This window comes from Triticum dicoccoides, chromosome 3A (genome assembly GCF_002162155.2).
Source record: "Triticum dicoccoides isolate Atlit2015 ecotype Zavitan chromosome 3A, WEW_v2.0, whole genome shotgun sequence".
NCBI lineage: Eukaryota > Viridiplantae > Streptophyta > Magnoliopsida > Poales > Poaceae > Triticum > Triticum dicoccoides.
In genome coordinates this window covers 15618096-15636808 of record NC_041384.1, presented here as the reverse complement: position 1 = coordinate 15636808, position 18713 = coordinate 15618096, and the positions used below count along the sequence as shown (strand labels likewise).

Here is an 18713-nt window from a genome sequence, read left to right as displayed (position 1 = left end):
TCGATAATAGTGATACACATATTCATAATGTTGAAACCAAAAGATGCAGAGTTGATAATGATAGTGCAACTTATTTGTGGCACTGCCGTTTAGGTCATATCGGTGAAAGCGCATGAAGAAACTCCATATTGATGGACTTTTGGAACCACTTGATTATGAATCACTTGGTACTTGCGAATCGTGCCTCATGGGCAATATGACTAAAACGCCGTTCTCCGGTACTATGGAGAGAGCAACAGATTTGTTGGAAATCATACATACAGATGTATGTGGCCCAATGAATGTTGAGGCTCGTGGCGGATATCGTTATTTTCTCACCTTCACAGATGATTTAAGTAGATATGGGTATATCTACTTAATGAAGCATAAGTCTGAAACATTTGAAAAGTTCAAAGAATTTCAGAGTGAAGTTGAAAATCATCGTAACAAGAAAATAAAGTTTCTACGATCTAATCGTGGAGGAGAATATTTGAGTTACAAGTTTAGTCTACATTTGAAACAAAGCGGAATAGTTTCGCAACTCACGCCACCCGGAACACCACAGCGTAATGGTGTGTTCGAATGTCGTAATCGTACTTTACTAGATATGGTGCGATCTATGATGTCTCTTATAGATTTACCGCTATCATTTTGGGGTTATGCTTTAGAGACGGCCGCATTCACGTTAAATAGGGCACCATCAAAATCCGTTGAGACGACGCCTTATGAACTGTGGTTTGGCAAGAAACCAAAGTTGTCGTTTCTGAAAGTTTGGGCCTGCGATGCTTATGTGAAAAAGCTTCAACCTGATAAGCTCGAACCCAAATCGGAGAAATGTGTCTTCATAGGATACCCAAAGGAGACTGTTGGGTACACCTTCTATCACAAATCCGAAGGCAAGACTTTTGTTGCTAAATTCGGATTTTTTCTAGAGAAGGAGTTTCTCTCGAAAGAAGTGAGTGGGAGGAAAGTAGAACTAGATGAGGTAACTGTACCTGCTCCCTTATTGGAAAGTAGTACATCATAGAAACCGGTTTTTGTGACACCTATACCAATTAGTGAGGAAGCTAATGATAATGATCATGAAACTTCAGATCAAGTTACTACCGAACCTCGTAGATCAACCAGAGTAAGATCCGCACCAGAGTGGTACAATAATCCTGTTCTGGAAGTCATGCTACTAGATCATGATGGACCTACGAACCATGAAGAAGCGATGGTGAGCCCAGATTCCGCAAAATGGCTAGAAGCCATGAAATCTGAGATGGGATCCATGTATGAGAACAAAGTGTGGAATTTGGTTGACTTGCCCGTTGATCGGCAAGCAATTGAGAATAAATGGATCTTCAAGAAGAAGACTGACACTGACAGTAATGTTACTGTCTACAAAGCTCGACTTGTTGCGAAAGGTTTTCGACAAGTTCAAGGGATTGACTACGATGAGACCTTCTCACCCGTAGCGATGCTTAAGTCTATCTGAATCATGTTAGCGATTGCCGCATTTTATGATTATGAAATTTGGCAGATGGATGTCAAAACTGCATTCCTGAATCTATTTCTGGAAGAAGAGTTGTATATGATGCAACCAGAAGGTTTTGTCGATCCAAAGGGAGCTAACAAAATGTGCAAGCTCCAGCGATCCATTTATGGACTGGTGCAAGCCTCTCGGAGTTGGAATAAACGCTTTGATAGTGTGATCAAAGCATTTGGTTTTGTACAGACTTTTGGAGAAGCCTGTATTTACAAGAAAGTGAGTGGGAGCTCTGTAGCATTTCTGATATTATATGTGAATGACATATTATTGATTGGAATAATATAGAATTTCTGGATAGCATAAAGGGATACTGGAATAAGAGTTTTTCAATGAAAGACCTCGGTGAAGCTGCTTACATATTGGGCATTAAGATCTATAGAGATAGATCAAGACGCTTAATTGGACTTTCACAAAGCCATACCTTGACAAATTTTTGAAGAAGTTCAAAATGGATCAAGCAAAGAAAGGGTTCTTGCTTGTGTTATAAGGTGTGAAGTTGAGTAAGACTCAATGTCCGACCACCATAGAAGATAGAGAGAAAATGAAAGATGTTCCCTATGCTTCAGCCATAGGCTCTATCGAGTATACGGTCCAAGCTGGACGGACCCGACGTACTTTGTTTGAATGGCTTTTTCCGCTGACTGGGTTTTGAGCCTTTGAATCCGGTATTGACTGTTGTATCCTTAGTATTTTCGCTGTTAATGCGGCGCTTATGCTTGTTGCGATGTGACCTGCTATTGCCGTCCTTGGTATCTGAGGTACCATGGTTCTTTGATATGTTATTACTGCGAGCCAGCCAGCTGTCTTCTCCCGCACAAAAGCGAGTCATGAGTGTTGTGAGAGCTGCCATAGATTTCGGCTTTTCCTGACCAAGGTGCCGGGCTAGCCACTCGTCTCGGATATTGTGCTTGAAAGCCGCTAAGGCCTCTGCATTCGGACAATCGACGATTTTATTTTTCTAAGTAAGGAACCGAGTCCAGAATTGCCTGGATGATTCTTCTGGCTGCTGAATTATGTGGCTCAAATCATCGGCGTCTGGTGGTCGCACATAAGTGCCCTGAAAGTTGTCGAGCAATGCGGTTTCCAGATCTTCCCAACAGCTAATGGAGTCCGCTGGCAAGCTGTTAAGCCAATGCCGCGCTGGTCCTTTGAGCTTTAGTGGGAGGTATTTGATGGCGTGTAAGTCATCGCCGCGGGCCATGTGGATGTGGAGGAGGAAACCCTCAATCCATACTGCGGGATCTGTTGTGCCATCATATGATTCAATATTTACAGGTTTGAAACCTTCTGGGAATTGATGTTCCATTACTTCGTCTGTGAAGCATAAGGGGTGTGCGGTGCCTCTGTATTGGGCTATATCACGACGCAGCTCGAATGTGTCTTGCCCGCTGTGTTCGGCCTGGCCGGATTTGCTTCTGTATCCGGCGTGACGTTTGTCGTCTCGTAGAGTGGTGCGCCCTCGTGATCCGTAGATCGATCTTGAATGCTTTGCCTTGTCCTCCAATATGTCTCGCAGGTCTGGCGTATCTCCCCATGCCTTTTTATTTGAATGGCGTTGGGGTGGAGGCTGAGCTTTTGGATGGAGTGCCTCTCTATCACGGCCACGACGTGGCCGATCAGCCGTATCATACGCTTCTTCCTCCAGTCGGGGTAGTAACCTGCGCCTTGGGTAACTCTTGGAGGGGCGCTCGAGTTTATATTCCTCGGCCGCGAGGACTTCAGTCCATTTTTCAGCTAGCAGATCTTGATCAGCTTGAAGTTGCTTCTGCTTTTTCTTTAGGCTATTTGCCGTGGCCATAAGCCGGTGCTTGAAGCGCTCTTATTCGATGGGATCCTCTGGGACGGCGAACTCATCGTCGCCGAGGCTTGCCTCGTCTTCGGAGGGGGGATGTAATTGTCATCCTCCTCCTCTCCGTCTGCCGCTCTCTCAGGAGAGCTGGCTCCTCCATCCTCCTGCTCTAAATCTTGCTGGAGGGGTTTGTTGTTTTCTTCGGCACTATCCAGAGTGTTATTATCTCCTGTGCCGGTATCACCACTTTTGCTTTGGCGGGACTTAGAGCGGCGCCGCTGACGTCGGCGTTTGGGTTGCTTCTTGGAGGGGTCATCCTTCGCTATCCCGTCGCCATTGCCTTCTTTGGGTGTATCCACCATGTATATGTCATATGACGAGGTGGCTTTCCAGTGCCCTATAGGTGCTGGTTCATGTTCGTCTCCTACATCGTCGTCCATACCGTTGATGTCTTCGGAGTCGAAGTTGAGCATGTCGGTTAAATCATCGATAGTGGCTATGAAGTGGGTGGTGTGTGGGTGTCAAATTTCTTCATCGTCCGCATCCCAATCTTGTTGGCCATAATCCGGCCAGGGCTCTCCTAACAAAGAGAGAGACCTTAGTGAATTCAGAATGTCGCCGAAGGGCGAGTGCTGAAAGATATCCGCGGCGGTGAATTCCATGATCGGCGCCCAATCGGATTCGATTGGCAGGGGCGTGGGCGGTTCGGGGTCAGAAAAAGAGTCCGGCACCTTGGAGTCACGGGCTGCGCAGAGGATTATGTTGGTGTTCGGTTCTATCGCCGTTGAGACTGCAGCCCCTGAGGCGGTGTCTAACCACCCGTCCTCGATTGGCGCAGTTGGCTCCGAACTAAGGGTCGGAGCTGATGCGGGCGCAGCCTCTGGGGTACTATTCGGCGGCAGAGCTAGGTCATACCCATCGTGACAGTGCGGCGCGCTCGGCTGTGTCTCGAATCCGTCGAAGATCAAGTCTCCGCGGATGTCGGCCGTGTAGTTCAAACTTCCAAATCTGACCTGATGGCCAAGGGCGTAGCTTTCAATCTGCTCCAGACGGCCAAGCGAGTTAGCCCGCAGTGCAAAGCTGCCGAATACGAAGATCTGTCCGGGGAGAAAAGTCTCACCCTGGACAGCATCGCTATCGATGATAGCAGGAGCCATCAAGCCTAACGGCGACGACACAGAGGAACTCTCTATGAAAGCACCAATGTCGGTGTCAAAACCGGTGGATCTCGGGTAGGGGGTCCCGAACTGTGCGTCTAGGCCGGATGGTAACAGGAGGCAGGGGACACGAAGTTTTACCCAGGTTCGGGCCCTCTTGATGGAGGTAAAACCCTACGTCCTGCTTGATTAATATTGATGATATGGGTAGTACAAGAGTAGATCTACCACGACATCAGAGAGGCTAAACCCTAGAAGTTAGCCTATGGTATGATTGTATGTTGTGATTGTTGTCCTACGGACTAAAACCCTTCGGTTCATATAGACACCGGAGAGGGTTAGGGTTACACAAGGTCGGTTACAAAGGAGGAGATATACATATCCGTATTGCCTAGCTTTCCTTCCACGCCAAGTAGAGTCCCATCCGGACACGAGACGAAGTCTTCAATCTTGTATCTTCATAGTCTAACAGTTCGGCCAATGGAGATAGTCCGGCTGTCCGGAGACCCCCTAATCCAGGACTCCCTCGCCAGTTTTGCCACATGAGTCCACTATACCTACCTATATGCGGTATTATTTTGCTGTTCTAAGCAAATCTGTATGTGCCTTCTCTAATTTTCAAAATAAATTTCTCTTTTGTGTACTCGTACTGCTCACGAAACGGTAGGGGTGGCTGATATATTTCCATGCTAGATGTGTTATTCTCAAGATGAGTGTTTATTCACTTGTCATTGCACGAGAGTACGGCAAAGGTATTAAGGATGCCCAGTCCCAAAATGAAAAATGAATTTACTTTATGTTGTCAAATAATAAATTCCTAGGAAAGTGTTGGTATGGAAGGCACCCGTGGATACAACTAGCCATGGAAAGTGAAAGTATGGTGGAAAAAGGAATAAACTTCATTTTCTGTTTGGGAACCGCCCATGATATATCTAGCATGGAAAGTATTGGGAACTACTCGATCGTTTTTGTTGACAGGAAAAGCATGCCACCCAAAATGTTTTATCTCCATCTTTTTCTCTTTGAGCTCTGGCACCTCTACAAATCCCTACCTCCCTCTGCGAAGGGCCTTTCTTTTACTTTATGCAATTTTTATTTTTACTTAAGTCTCCATCTTGTCTTATAAAGCACCAACTAAGGGGCACTATGATCGTACTTGAGCATTGGGTGTAGCTAATATGCGAGTGAGTTTCATGAATGGATCAATGATTGAGCATAATGGGGTAGGGATAACTTGCTTTAGTGTTGATATTTTGAAAGACATGGTTGCTTGTTGATATGCTTGAGTATTGAAATCTTCATGTCAAAACTAGACTATTGCTTTGAATCATATAAAAGTCCAAATGTCCATGCTACAAAGAAAAGAATATGTGATGAACATGTTAGGCAGCATTCCGCATCAAAAATTCTGTTTTTACCATTTACCTACTCAAGGACGAGATACGTCTCCAATGTATCTATAATTTTTTATTGTTCCATGATGTTATACTATCATTCTTGGATGTTTTACAATCATTTTATATCAACTTTATATCATTTTTTTGGGACCAACCTATTGACATAGTGCCTAGTGCCAGTTGCTGTTTTTTGCTTGTTTTTTACTTTGCAGAAAATCAATACCAAACGGAGTCCAAACACAACGAAACTTTTTGGAGATTTTTTCTAGACCAGAAGACACCTATTGGGCCCAAGAAGTACCAGAGGGGGTCACCGAGGGGAGCACAACCCACTAGGGCGCGCCTGGGGGCCCAAGCGCGCCCAGGTGGGTTGTGCCCACCTCGGTGACCCCCCGCACCACCTCTTTGCTCTATAAATACCCCAATATTCCAGAAACCCTAGGGGAGTCGATGAAAATCAATTCCAGCCACCGCAAGTTCCAGAAACCAGATATCCAATCTAGACACCATCACGGAGGGGCTCATCATCCTCATTGGTGCCTCTCCGATTATGCGTGAGTAGTTCATTGTAGAGCTAGGGGTCCATAGTTAGTAGCTAGATGGCTTCCTCTCTCTTTTGATTCTCAATACAATGGTATCTTGGAGATCTATTTGATGTGACTCTTTTTGCGGTGTGTTTGTTGGGATCCGATGAACTTTGAGTTTATGATCAGATCTATGTTTTTATCCATGAAAGTTATTTGAGTCTTTTGATCTCTCATATGCATGATTACTTATACCTCGTATTTCTTCTTCGAATCTCCGGTTTAGTTCGGCCAACTAGATCGATTTTTCTTGCCATGGGAAGATGTGCTTTGTGATGGATTCGATCTTACGGTGCTTGATCCCAGTGACAGAAGGGGAACCGACACGTATGTATTGTTGCTATTAAGGATAAGAAGATGGGGTCTATTTCTACATAAATAGATCTTGTCTACATCATGTCATCGTTCTTATTGCATTACTCCATTTCTCCATGAACTTAATACACTAGATTCATGTTGGATAGCGGTCGATGTGTGGAGTAATAGTAGTAGATGCAGGCAGGAGTCGGTCTACTAATCTTGGATGTGATGCCTATATAATGATCATTGCCTGGATATCGTCATAATTATTTGAAGTTCTATCAATTGTCAACGGTAATTTGTTTACCCACCGTATGCTATCTTCTCGAGAGAAGCCACTAGTGAAATCTACGCCCCCCGGATCTCTTCTTTATTATATTTGCCTTTGAGATATATTTTTATTCGCTTTTATTTTCAGATTTATATTTCCAAAAACCCAAAAATACCTTGCTGCACTTTATTTTATTTTGAATTTATTCGAGATCTATTTATCCAATCTATCATGTTTTTATCCCGTCAACTCAACAATTTCTGGCACCGTTACCCGAAAGGGATTGACAACACCTTTAACATGTCGGGTTGCAAGTATTTGTTCTTTGTCTGCAGGTGTTGTTTACGTAGTGTTGCGTGATTCTCCTACTGGTTCGATAACCTTGGTCTCATCACCGAGGGAAATACCTACCGTTGTTGTGCTGCATTACCCCTTCCTCTTTGGGGAAATACCGACGTAGTTCAAGCCGCAATCAATCTGCAACATATATATGCAAAACTATTAAGACTAAGTTCATGATAAATTAAGTTCAATTAATCAAATTACTTCCCACTTAAATCAACATCCCTCAAGTTGCCTAAGTTATACATGATCCAAATCAACTAACCCATTTTTGATCATCACGTGAGATGGGGTAGTCATCAATGGTGAACATCTCCATGTTGATCATATCTACTATATGACTCATGTTCGGCCTTTCGGTCTCTAGTGTTCCGAGACCATGTTTGTACATGCTAGGCTCATCAAGTTTAACCCAAGTATTCCGCGTGTGTAAATCTGGCTTACACCCGTCGTATGTGAACGTAGAGTCTATCACACCCGATCATCACGTAGTGTCTCGAAATGATGAACTTTCGCAACACTGCATACTCAGAGAGAACACTTATATCTTGAAATTTAGTGAAGGGATCGTCTTATAATGCTACTGTCGTTCTAAGCAAAATAAGATGCATAAAAGATAAACATCACATACAATCAAAATATGTGACATGATATGGCCATCATCATCTTGTGTTTTTATCTCCATCTCCAAAGCATCGTCATGATCTCCATCGTCACTGGCTCGACACCTTGATATCCATCATAGCGTCGTGGTCGTCTCGCCAACTATTGCTTCTACAACTATCGCTGATGCATAGTGATAAAGTAAAGCAATTACATGACGTTTGCATTTCATACAATAAAGAGACAACCATAAGGCTCCTGCCGGTTGTCGATAACTTACAAAACATGATCATCTCATACAATAACATTTATCACATCATGTCTTGACCATACCACACCACAACATGCCCTGCAAAAACAAGTTAGACATCCTCTACTTTGTTGTTGCAAGTTTTACGTGGCTGCTATGGGCTTCTAGCAAGAACCATTCTTACCTACGCATAAAACCACAACGGTGTTTCACCAAGTTTGTTGTTTTAACCTTCTTCAAGGACCGTCCATAGTCAAATTCGATTCAACTAAAGTAGGAGAAACATACACCTGCGAGCCACCTTTATGCAAAACTAGTTGCATGCCTGTCGGTGGAACCGGTCTCATGTGCGTGGACATGTAAGGTTGGTTCGGGCCACTTCATCCCACAATACCGCCGAATCAAAATAAGACATTGGTGGTAAGAAGTATGACTATTACCGCCCACAACTCTTTGTGTTCTACTCATGCATATCATCTATGCATAAACTTCTTCGCGATCTAACCGATCAAGTACCGAACGTACGGCACCTCCGCGTTCAGCACACGTTCATCTCGGTGACGTCCTCGCCTTCTTGATCCAGCAAGATGGTCGAAGTAGTAGATGAGTTCCGGTAGCACGACGGCGTGGTGATGGTGACGGTGATGTGATCTCCGCGGGGTTTCGACTAAGCACTACGAAAATATGACCGAGGGAGTAAACGATGGACGGGGCGCCGCACATGGCTAAGACAATGTTGTGTTCTTTGTGTTGCGCTCCCTACCCATGTATATATAGGTGGGAGGGGAGGAGGCAGCCCTAGGGCTGCTGCCTTGCCCTACGCCCCCTTCCTTGTATCAACAAGGGGGAAGGAAAGAGGGGGGAGGGAAAGAAGGGGGAGTCCTACTCCACACTTTCCTTTCCCTCCCCTCTTTCCTTCTCCTGCTCATAGGGTCGGCCACTATAGGGGCGCACTAGCCCCTTGTGGGCTAGTGTGTTCCCTCTCTTGGCCCATAAGGCCCATATCTTTGCCGGGGGTGCCCGAAACTCCTTTCCGGTGACTCGATAAGTACCCGGTACCCTCCGAATCACTTCCGGTGTCCAAATATCATCGTCCTATATATCAATATTTACCTCTCGACCATTTCGAGACTCCTCGTCATGTCCTTGATCTCATCCGGGACTCCAAACAACATTCGGTCACCAAATCACAGAACTCATATAATACTATATCGTCAACGAACGTTAAGCTTGCGGACCCTACGGGTTCAAGAACTATGTAGACATGACCGAGACTCCTCCCCGGTCAATAACCAATAGCGGAAACTGGATGCCCATATTGGCTCCTACATATTCTACGAAGATCTTTATCGGTCGAACTGTTATGACAACATACGTAATTCCCCTTTTCTATCGGTATGTTACTTGCCCAAGATTCGATCGTCGGTATCTCTACCTAGTTCAATCTCGTTACCAGCAAGTCTTTTTACTCGTTTCGTAATACATCACCTCGTGACTAACTCCTTAGTCATTTACTTGCAAGCTTATGATGTGTATTACCGAGAGGGCCCAGAGATACCTCTCCGATACACGGAGTGACAAATCCTAATATTGATCTATGCCAACTCAATAAACACCTTCGGAGATACCTGTAGAGCATCTTTATGATCACCCAGTTACATTGACGTTTGATAGCACACAAGGTATTCCTCCGGTGTCCGGGAGTTGCAAAATCTCATAGTCAAAGGAATATGTATTTGACATGAAGAAAGCAATAGCGATAAACTGAACGATCAATATGCTAAGCTAACGGATGGTCTTGTCCATCACATCATTCTCCTAATGATGTGATCCCGTTATCAAATGACAACACATGTCTATGGTTAGGAAACCTTAACCATCTTTGATCAACGAGCTAGTCTAGTAGAGGCTTACTAGGGACACGGTATTTGTTTATGTATTCACACATGTATTTAAGTTTCCGATTAATACAATTCTAGCATGAATAATAAAACTTTATCATGAATAAGGAAATATAAAATAACAACTTTATTATTGCCTCCAGGGCATATTTCCTTCAGTAGCGCCCAATCATACCGAGCTACTGTGCAATGAAGCAAAGAGTGTTGACATGAATCTTCAGCCCCGCATAAACTGCACGTTGTGCTGGTCAACATATTCCGATGGTTTAGCACATCCGTTGTGGGAATTGACTGTTGGGCGAGACTCCATAAGAAGATTTTTACTTTGGACGGAACATCAACTTTCCATAGATTCTCCCAAGCCTTGGTTTCTCTGCTGGTGTCTAAAGAATTAGCACGACCCTCAAGCCATGCTTCTCTCCTCATTTTGGTGTCAACAAGCATGCGGTAGGCAGATCGAACAGAGGAAGCTATGCTCTTTTTATGTACCTAGGACAAAACTCATCAATGTGTCTAGTGCACAAGGGTATGGACATGATTGCCCGCACATCCGTTGGTAGAAAGATCTCCGAGACAACAACTCGGTCCCAATCCGCACTCGACAGAATCAGTTGACCGACCCACTAAGGTGGGTCTGCAACCCTGCTTAATATAGGTCTCATGTTGGCTAGTCTCGGCAGCTAGTTCCGTTCCCATATGTGTCTGGTGAGTCCATCACCGATGCGCCTGATCAGCCCTTGGGTGCGAACATCCAGGCCATCCATAGTGGCCTGCCAGATTTGTGAAGGAGCCGAGCCCAATTCAGAGTTAAAAAATCAACACCAAGGTGGTACTTGGCCTTCAGTACTCGAGCGCTGAGGGAGACTGGACCCGTTAAGATTCTCCACGCCTGTCTGGCTAGGAGGGCTAGATTGAAAAGCTCTATGGCACGAAATCCAAGCCCTCCACAATATTTCGGCCTAGTCACCGTACTCCAGGAGACCCAACTTGGCTTCCTCTGCCCTTCTTTGCTGCCCCACCAAAAATTTCCGATCAATGAGTTAATGTGCTCACAAAGGCCACGGGGAAGTTTGAAGCAAGACATGGAATATGCAGTGACCGCCTGTGCAACAGATTTAATCAAAACTTCTTTGCCTCCCGCTGACGGAAGCTTCTCCGTCCACCCTTTTACCTTGTTCCAGACTCTGTCTTTTAAAAATTTGAAAGCTCCATTCTTGCAATTACCCACATCAGATGGCATTCCCAGATATCTATCTGTAAGCGATTCATTTGTAATATTCACTGCATTCTTTACCTCGATTTTGAGAGAAGTTGGGCAGCCCTTACTGAAAAACACCGAGGATTTTGATAAGTTTATTCTCTGGCCCGAGGCATTGCAATAATTATCCATCAAGGAAGACAACTCATTTGCTTCAAAAGAACTGGCTTTAACAAACAGCAGGCTATCATCTGCAAAAAGCAAGTGGCTTATCGATGGAGCCGACAGAGCTACTCGAAATCCACTGAGGTGAGGTGATTCATCTTGGGTTTTTAAAAGGCACGAAGGGCCCTCTGCTACTAGCAAAAACAGGTATGGAGAAATTGGGTCTGAATTCCTCAAGTTAGTGAGATCTCGTTTGTTTTTTCAGGAAACTTGTTTCATTTTTGTTCAGATTGAGAAACTTAGAGCGGAACTAGATGAGCCCTGTACGGCCCGGCATGGCCCAGGCCCATAAGAGATCCGGATTCGCTCAGGAGGAGCAGCACGAGCCACACAAAGGTTGGTAGGACCGTAGGACTCGAGGAGAGAGTGTGGGGAGCTGCCATGGCGACGGCGGCCGGCGGCGGGAGCATGATGACGAGGGAGCAGCTGCTCCACCTCTTCTCCCGCTTCTCCTTCCTCACCTCGCTCCCAGGTCTCCCATCCCATCCCGCCGACTTATTTTCCTTCAACACTGATCCCCCGTCACTTTCCTCCCCTTCCTAATCGTGGTCTTTGCCGCGGAGTTCCAGAGTTCAAGGACCGAATCGCCGACGCCGTCAGCGACAAGCAGGTTGGAAATCTTTCTCTGTTCTTTCCCCCGCATTCCTTTGCTAGCAGCAGTAGTAGTATCTGTAATTTGTGCAGATGCAATTGAAGTGAATTGACTCGGTCCTCTGTAATTTCATTCAGTTTGGACAATTCTTGAAATGTGACCGACTTGGATTGGATGGTAGATGGTTTAGTTCGTGTGGAGCCTCCCTCTTACAGTATCCGTGTGTTCTTCTTGTTCCACAGGAGGCCGTGGCGGTGACCACCGAGGTGCAAGAGGAGATCCTTCGCGAGATGGGGATCGGTATATGTTCCTAACTGCATTCTTAGCTCCATGTCTTTTCTGGCTTGCTTCGCTCCAGCGATTCTTGTGCAGATGTGAGGTTCGAATTGACAATGGCCTACCATGTCTATGTTAGTAGTGATGCCCAAATGCAGAATTTAGTCATGTAGAAACTAGAAAGATTTCAACGATTGGTACTCCCGCCGATCCATATTAATTGTCGCTCACTTAGTACAACTTTGTACCTTGTACTAAGTGAGTGACAATTAATATGAATCGGAGGGAGTAGCATATTTGTTAAGCTATGTAACATATCCTGATGTATGGAAATTTAGTTTATTGAAGAGGTCCATACTTCCTGTCAAATGCTAGGTATTGACAGTGAGTACATGTGCCATACATGGAGTTACTGTTTAGCCAATAGCCCACTGTTGCTGCCACTGCCTTACAGCCATGATCAGTGTATTCATTTACTAGGAATTTTACTTCTTAAATTAAATCTCTCTTCATATGATGGGTTGCAACACAATGCAGCTTCAGGTACGTAGAATACACGATGCCGATTGAAAAATATTTGTGCTGAATAATGAAGGAAATCAATCTTTTGTTATGTGATAAATCGATCGTGAGTTTGGTCTGGTAGAAAACTATGAGTCCACAGCAGCAACAGTGTAGTGATCTTGGATGCAAGTCAAAAATCTGAACAACCAATTGCTCATAGCTGACCAACGCAAAGACATCACCAAATGTTTGTAGTTTCTGCTTCAACTGTGTCCAAATGCATCATGTTGTAATCTTCAGCGCTTTGGAATCAATTCGCCGTCTGCCATGGAGTCCTTGTTGCGTCAAGTCTATAAAATGCTTTGTAAATGTAAAAAAAAAATCAAACTTCTACTTGTCACTTGTACGCTAAGTAAGATTGCTAATTTATTTTTCTTATAGAAGGGTTCTGAATGAATCATGATTTTCTTTGACTTGATATATACAGTAATGTTTCATGCATGACTTACGCTGACATGTAATTTCTGAACATCAGATCCAGGTTTTGGTATTAGCTGCCTGGGAAAGGTGAACGTCGTGTATGAGAATGACATGGATTTGATGATTAAATTCTACCAGTTTGTTGCCAAGTGAGAGCCTACTGATTTTTTTTCTTGTATATTTTGGGTCAAACTTTGATCATCTATCAAACTAATAAAATATAAATTATATGATACAAAAAGCATATTGTTAGCTTTGTATTTGAAAGAGCTTTCTCATAGTATAGTCTTTTGTGATACATATTATACAATTTATTAGTGAAATTTATTGTCAAACTTTAGCCCAAAATAAGAGGGGGCCTAATAAAGCCGGACGGAGTTAGTAGTGGACTAAGAGACCTGCCAGTAAACCTTAATTTATTTATTCACTATTTTGGATTTAGCAGTTTTCTGATCTCATTTGTGTATGTTACACCCCATAGATTCATATATTAGTTCCAATGTTGCATGGCCTTTACATAATTCAGTGACATATTAATTTTTCTAATTAAAACAACTTATATGGTAGTGCAAGTTTGAATATAGTCCACGTTGATCTGTGTAGTGGTGTGTTCTTTTTTTATTTATTTTCAAGGAAAAGAGCTGTATCAGTTAATCCACCAGCTATAAAACGGAACAAGTAAAATGAATATAAAGCCACAGTTACCTGCCCTCTGCTCTCTGGCAAGAATAGTTTGTGGTTTACAAACTTGACCTGAACTATTGTCTAAAAGCCATGTTCTGATTATTTCCCCATTTAATTTGATAGAGAAGAGATGGCTATTGACGAGGCCGAGCTTGAGCCTCTAGAGTTTGCCGAGAAAATGCACACTCAACAGGAATTGCAACAACAGGTGAGGCAAAGATGTTTTTATAGTGCCTTCTTCAAAACATCCATCTTAACTGTATTGAAGATGGTAATTAGATCCTTTTAATTGCTGTTGCAGCAACTGGAGATGTTGGTTCAAATTAGAAAATACAGCCCCGAGAGCCAATCTGTCATACTTGAGACTGTATGTTCTCTATGCTCGTCCCCTTTCAGTAAAACATACACAACCAGAGTTTTGTTTTGACCGTTTATCAGCAGAAGAAGCAATGCATAACACTTACCTTGACATTATTGCCAATGCAGTTGCGCAAGCAGTTGGAGAGTGCTGATTTCGATACCAGTGCGTCAATCTTGACTCCGGAGCAGATCCAAGAGATTGTTGAGAAATAGTTCACATGTTTGATGAGATGAGAGATTTACATCCCATCCAGTCTTCTCCCTCTACTATAGCCGATGGTTGTATTCTGCCCATACAAGAAGCATATAATTGCCATCCAGCTTTACTTCATGTAATCTGCACTTTGCTAAGTGAAAAGACTACAGCTGTTCTACTTATATTATCTGCATTTTGCCACCGGAAAGGCTACAAATAGTGTACACAGCTTCTTGCCATACATTCACTTAACCCCAAATGCATACAATTAACCTTGATGACACAACCTTGTCAAAACATCCAGTTTAAGCAAATACAATTTTATTTCTTATTTTCCATGGAGACAATGAGTTGCCATTATCGATCGACAAAGGGACGAAAACGAAGGCAGTTAAGGAGACGACTGAATATTGACAGAATGACCTATGGTAAGACTAAGAGCCAACACAAGAAGATCACATGTCAAATTGCTGACTTCTCCGTGACTTTGAATTGTGCCCAAACATTTCTATATTTGATAGGACACTGGCTGAAAAAAATATGAACCCATCTGACCAATTTACATGTAGCTTGTCCATCTGCACTGCAGAAGGTACGTTTTTGTTCAACGAATCAACAGATAGAGATATTGGCAAGTAAATTTCCTGGAAAAGAATACTCAAGATGAACAACTTCTCACACATCAGGCAGTAAGCCATTAAGTGATTTACATTCTCTCGCATTAGCTGGATTTTTTTAATGATAACTGGGGTCTTGCTGAGGGTACGAAACTATCAAAAATGCCCTGTCCATGGAAGGCCTACCCTTTGAAAGAAGATGAACGCTTCCCCCGATCAATAAATTACCCCATCTTCCAGCAACATTTCAGAAACAAACTCCAGACACAGTTAATCAAACAATTGCTCATCTAGTGTAGGCCCGAGAGGCAGCAGGAGAGCAAACTTTCAATAATAACTAAAGTAGCTTCAGTATACTTGTCTTATGTTGATATTTATCCTTGAATTATGAATGTAGTCCAATATAAAGCGGTCATCATCATCAGATAGTTCTGATACCAGCCCAGAGATATCTTGCTGGTCACCCTCTGTGAAGATCCGTGGGACACCTGTAGAATAGAGGCCATGGGTTATTCTACAAAGCTGATGATCCATGGTATTTCAGTTTACTTTCTTATTAAGACATAAATTTTTCCCATTAAAAATAAATAAATTACCATGGAAGCGCTCTCGTGCTTCCCCAGCCATCAGTACAATATCACCACTTCGCAGGAACATTGGCGTTGGAGCTTCATCCCTTGTCTTCCCTCCAAGCAGAAAAATACACTTGCAACCCAAACTAAAACAACAAAAAAGTAAGAGACTACACTCAAATGAAGATCATTATATAAGCAACTGAACCGTAGTACCTTATGCTCACAATAGGTTTTGTCCAATCTGCTTCCATGTCATCAACATGGCCACCAAGCATGTCGCCTACAGAAGTCAAAGCTTATTGTTGTATGGACAGAGAGGTAAGCATGCAACTTCGAGGTAATGTGCCATGGTGTATATCAGTATATCTACGAGGTTAGGTTATTCACTGTTTGAAAAGACAAGCTACATACTTGGACCATAATAGTTAACGATGGCCGCTTCTGCAGTGAATTCTTCTCCAGAAGGCATTGCTGGAACAGCCATCTTTTTTGCTAGAGTAGCAAGGTCATCTGGAATCTTGTTGTGTGGAAGCGATACATCATAGTTACGCTGACAGAAACAGGAACTGGTTAATATGCAGTTGCGACCAAAAGCGTATCTTACAGTGCAATAAGTACATGATTTTAATTAACTGCGAGCACCGCGCAAGAGATTGCAGCTATCAAGTTTCATGGCTGAGTACGAGAATAAGTTACATCATGATATTAGCGTATGATGTATGCACACTGGGATTAGTTGCATAATGATTTCAGAGATCATCATGCTTAAAAATAGCTTTCAAGGAAGAACTATCATAAGCAAACAAAGCTCCTTAAGTAATAAAACTTGTTATGCGCTAACATGGAATTATGAATTCATCATCATCATAATATGATTATAATGAATTGGGCTTGTTTGTCACAACTGCAGAAAAATTTGAAGAAAATTATGCCTGCTGGTTTATTCATATTCATATGTAAAGCATCAAATTTTAATACCATCACAAGCTAAAAGAATTAAATTCAAGAAAAATGAAAATAAAGACACATTCATTGTACATACATACTTTTGACCAATCAAATTGCAAGCCAAGGGTGCTCCACCGGAGCTTGCGCACAAGAGCAGCTGCCATGGTCGACTTAGGTCTTTCCTCCTTTTGGATCTCTGAGCCATCCACAAATTTGAATTTACCCGGATGTGCATTTTCCCCAACATTATTCTGCTCAACTCTTTCTTGGCCATTGGAACTTTGCACTTCAACCAAAATCTTTTGGTTTTTAGCAGCGATGAACAAGTCAGAAATTGGACCGTATGTAGCAGTCAAGTTAGTTCTATTAGGAGGCTGTGGGAATGTTTTCAAGCTTTCCCTGATCCAATAGCATTGTTCCTCAGTTGATAGAGCACCAGGGATGAAATAGAATCCTACAAAAATTGAGGCGCGAAGGGTATTATCAGTACTATTTCACAAACGAACATTATAATGAGATTACGATGATTGATGGATATTAGGTGTGACGATCAAGTGTTGGAACCAGAAATGTTGACATAAATAGGCAAGCAAAACCCTAATTACTCAAAAGTTATGATGCCATTCGTCCTCCTTTTTGGATACACATATACAGATATACTCATGATGAAGAACTTGCTGACATAATAGTTCAGGCATAGCATATGTTCCACATAGGAGGGGTTAAGGGAAATCATGAGTTCCATATGAAAATTTGACATTCTCTGCCGCTCATGTTTGGGACAAAGTTAGCATTAATGTGAAAATTGCACAAGCACTGGAATAAACAATTACTCCCTCCGTCCCATAATATAGTTGTTATATTACGGGACGGAGGGAGTAAGAAATAATTTTATGACCCAAAACCAGAATCAGGAAGAAATTTTGCAAGTTGCCGCTGTTCAAATGCAATGTCCTGACTTGCAAATTTGTAAGAACAGAAATCCAAACTGGATCAAGAATAATCGTAAGTATCGAAAACAAAGCAATATTGGGAGAAATTGTGGAGTTACCCGGCCGGTCGAGGAAGCAGAACACGGGCAGGTGGAAGCCGGCGCGGTCGCACCTCCGGATCCCGGCGGGCAGCTCGCCTTCTCCGGCAGCAAGCAGCGCGTGGAAGTCGACCACCGCGGACAGGTCCCCGCCGCCGCCAAACCCACCACCACCGGCTTGCTTGCCCCTGTAGCGCTTGAAAAGTCAGGGTTCTGCTATGCTGTTTCCGCACAGAGATGGCAGAGAGACAGGGAGAGAGAGAGACCTGGATTTCGACCTGCCCTTGCGACTGGGTGGCTTGTAGAGCTTGTACTGCTTCTCGGCCCGCCGGAACGCCGTGCGCTCCGCGGCGCCGCCGGGCTCCGTTTCCGCGTACATCGCCGGCAAGTGTGGCGCCGCCGCCGCCGCCGCCGTTCTCGCTGTATTCTCTCGTTTTTCCCCTTCGGACGGTGGTCTTGGCCCAGGGAAGTAATGCGCCGAACCAGTTTCGGTCCAGGTTTGTGTCTCCCTCCTCGACTGGGCCAGGAACTGTACACAGAACCAGGCCCGGCCCAGGTTTGATGGCTGACGTGGATAAATTAGAAGGTCCGTCTCAGGAGACCGAAGTAGTTAATCAACCAGATTTTCTCAAAAAAAAAAGTTAATCAACCAGATCGATCGCTCTAGGTTTTCATCACCGCCGGCGACTCTTGGCAAGGGCGTGCGCGGTATGGCTGCCGCCGGAGGGCCGCCGGAAAGACCATCCCCGAGGGCCATCTTGGGCGACCTGCAGACATGCACCACTGAGCCCGCTATCGGAACAGGAACGGCAGAGACGAAAGACTCTGCTGCCGAGTTCAACCAGAAAGAGGTTGTAGACTGTCACACCCTAGCTAGTTCAAGCATTAGAGTGTGTATCATGTTTAAATTTCTCTTAAATT

General features: G+C 43.8%; 2 protein-coding genes across 3 annotated transcripts; one reads left to right on the top strand and one right to left on the bottom strand.

Moving 5' to 3' along the window:
* Positions 1-11841: 11841 nt before the first annotated feature.
* LOC119266716 lies at positions 11842-14839 on the top strand. The gene is made up of 7 exons (XM_037547980.1): positions 11842-12002; positions 12100-12140; positions 12365-12422; positions 13438-13531; positions 14190-14274; positions 14368-14433; positions 14553-14839. The coding sequence occupies exons 1-7, from the start codon at positions 11912-11914 to the stop codon at positions 14637-14639; spliced, it is 522 nt and encodes a 173-aa protein (XP_037403877.1). The 5' UTR covers positions 11842-11911; the 3' UTR covers positions 14640-14839.
* Positions 14840-15242: 403 nt separating this feature from the next.
* On the bottom strand, positions 15243-18244 carry LOC119266714 (alpha-ketoglutarate-dependent dioxygenase alkB-like). Of its 2 annotated transcripts, none has more exons than XM_037547978.1 (7): positions 18059-18244; positions 17814-17980; positions 16861-17216; positions 16226-16364; positions 16028-16094; positions 15836-15957; positions 15243-15727 (listed from the first exon to the last, which is right to left on the bottom strand). In XM_037547978.1, the coding sequence occupies exons 1-7, from the start codon at positions 18169-18171 to the stop codon at positions 15588-15590; spliced, it is 1104 nt and encodes a 367-aa protein (XP_037403875.1). In that variant the 5' UTR covers positions 18172-18244; the 3' UTR covers positions 15243-15587. The 2 variants fall into 2 exon arrangements, with proteins under 2 accessions (XP_037403875.1, XP_037403876.1); XM_037547979.1 differs by having other exon boundaries at positions 18071-18244.
* Positions 18245-18713: the final 469 nt, after the last annotated feature.

Excerpts from the sequence above, each read along its gene's own strand:
- LOC119266714 (XM_037547978.1), bottom strand. The coding sequence starts at position 18,171 with ATGTACGCGGAAACGGAGCCCGGCGGCGCCGCGGAGCGCACGGCGTTC. Across the intron at positions 15,958-16,027 it reads AAACCTATTGTGAGCATAAG|TTTGGGTTGCAAGTGTATTT; the intron begins GTACTACGGTTC and ends TTGTTGTTTTAG. Across the intron at positions 15,728-15,835 it reads AGCACGAGAGCGCTTCCATG|GTGTCCCACGGATCTTCACA; the intron begins GTAATTTATTTA and ends TCTATTCTACAG.
- LOC119266716 (XM_037547980.1), top strand. The coding sequence starts at position 11,912 with ATGGCGACGGCGGCCGGCGGCGGGAGCATGATGACGAGGGAGCAGCTG. Across the intron at positions 12,003-12,099 it reads CTTCCTCACCTCGCTCCCAG|AGTTCAAGGACCGAATCGCC; the intron begins GTCTCCCATCCC and ends GCGGAGTTCCAG. Across the intron at positions 13,532-14,189 it reads TTCTACCAGTTTGTTGCCAA|AGAAGAGATGGCTATTGACG; the intron begins GTGAGAGCCTAC and ends TTAATTTGATAG.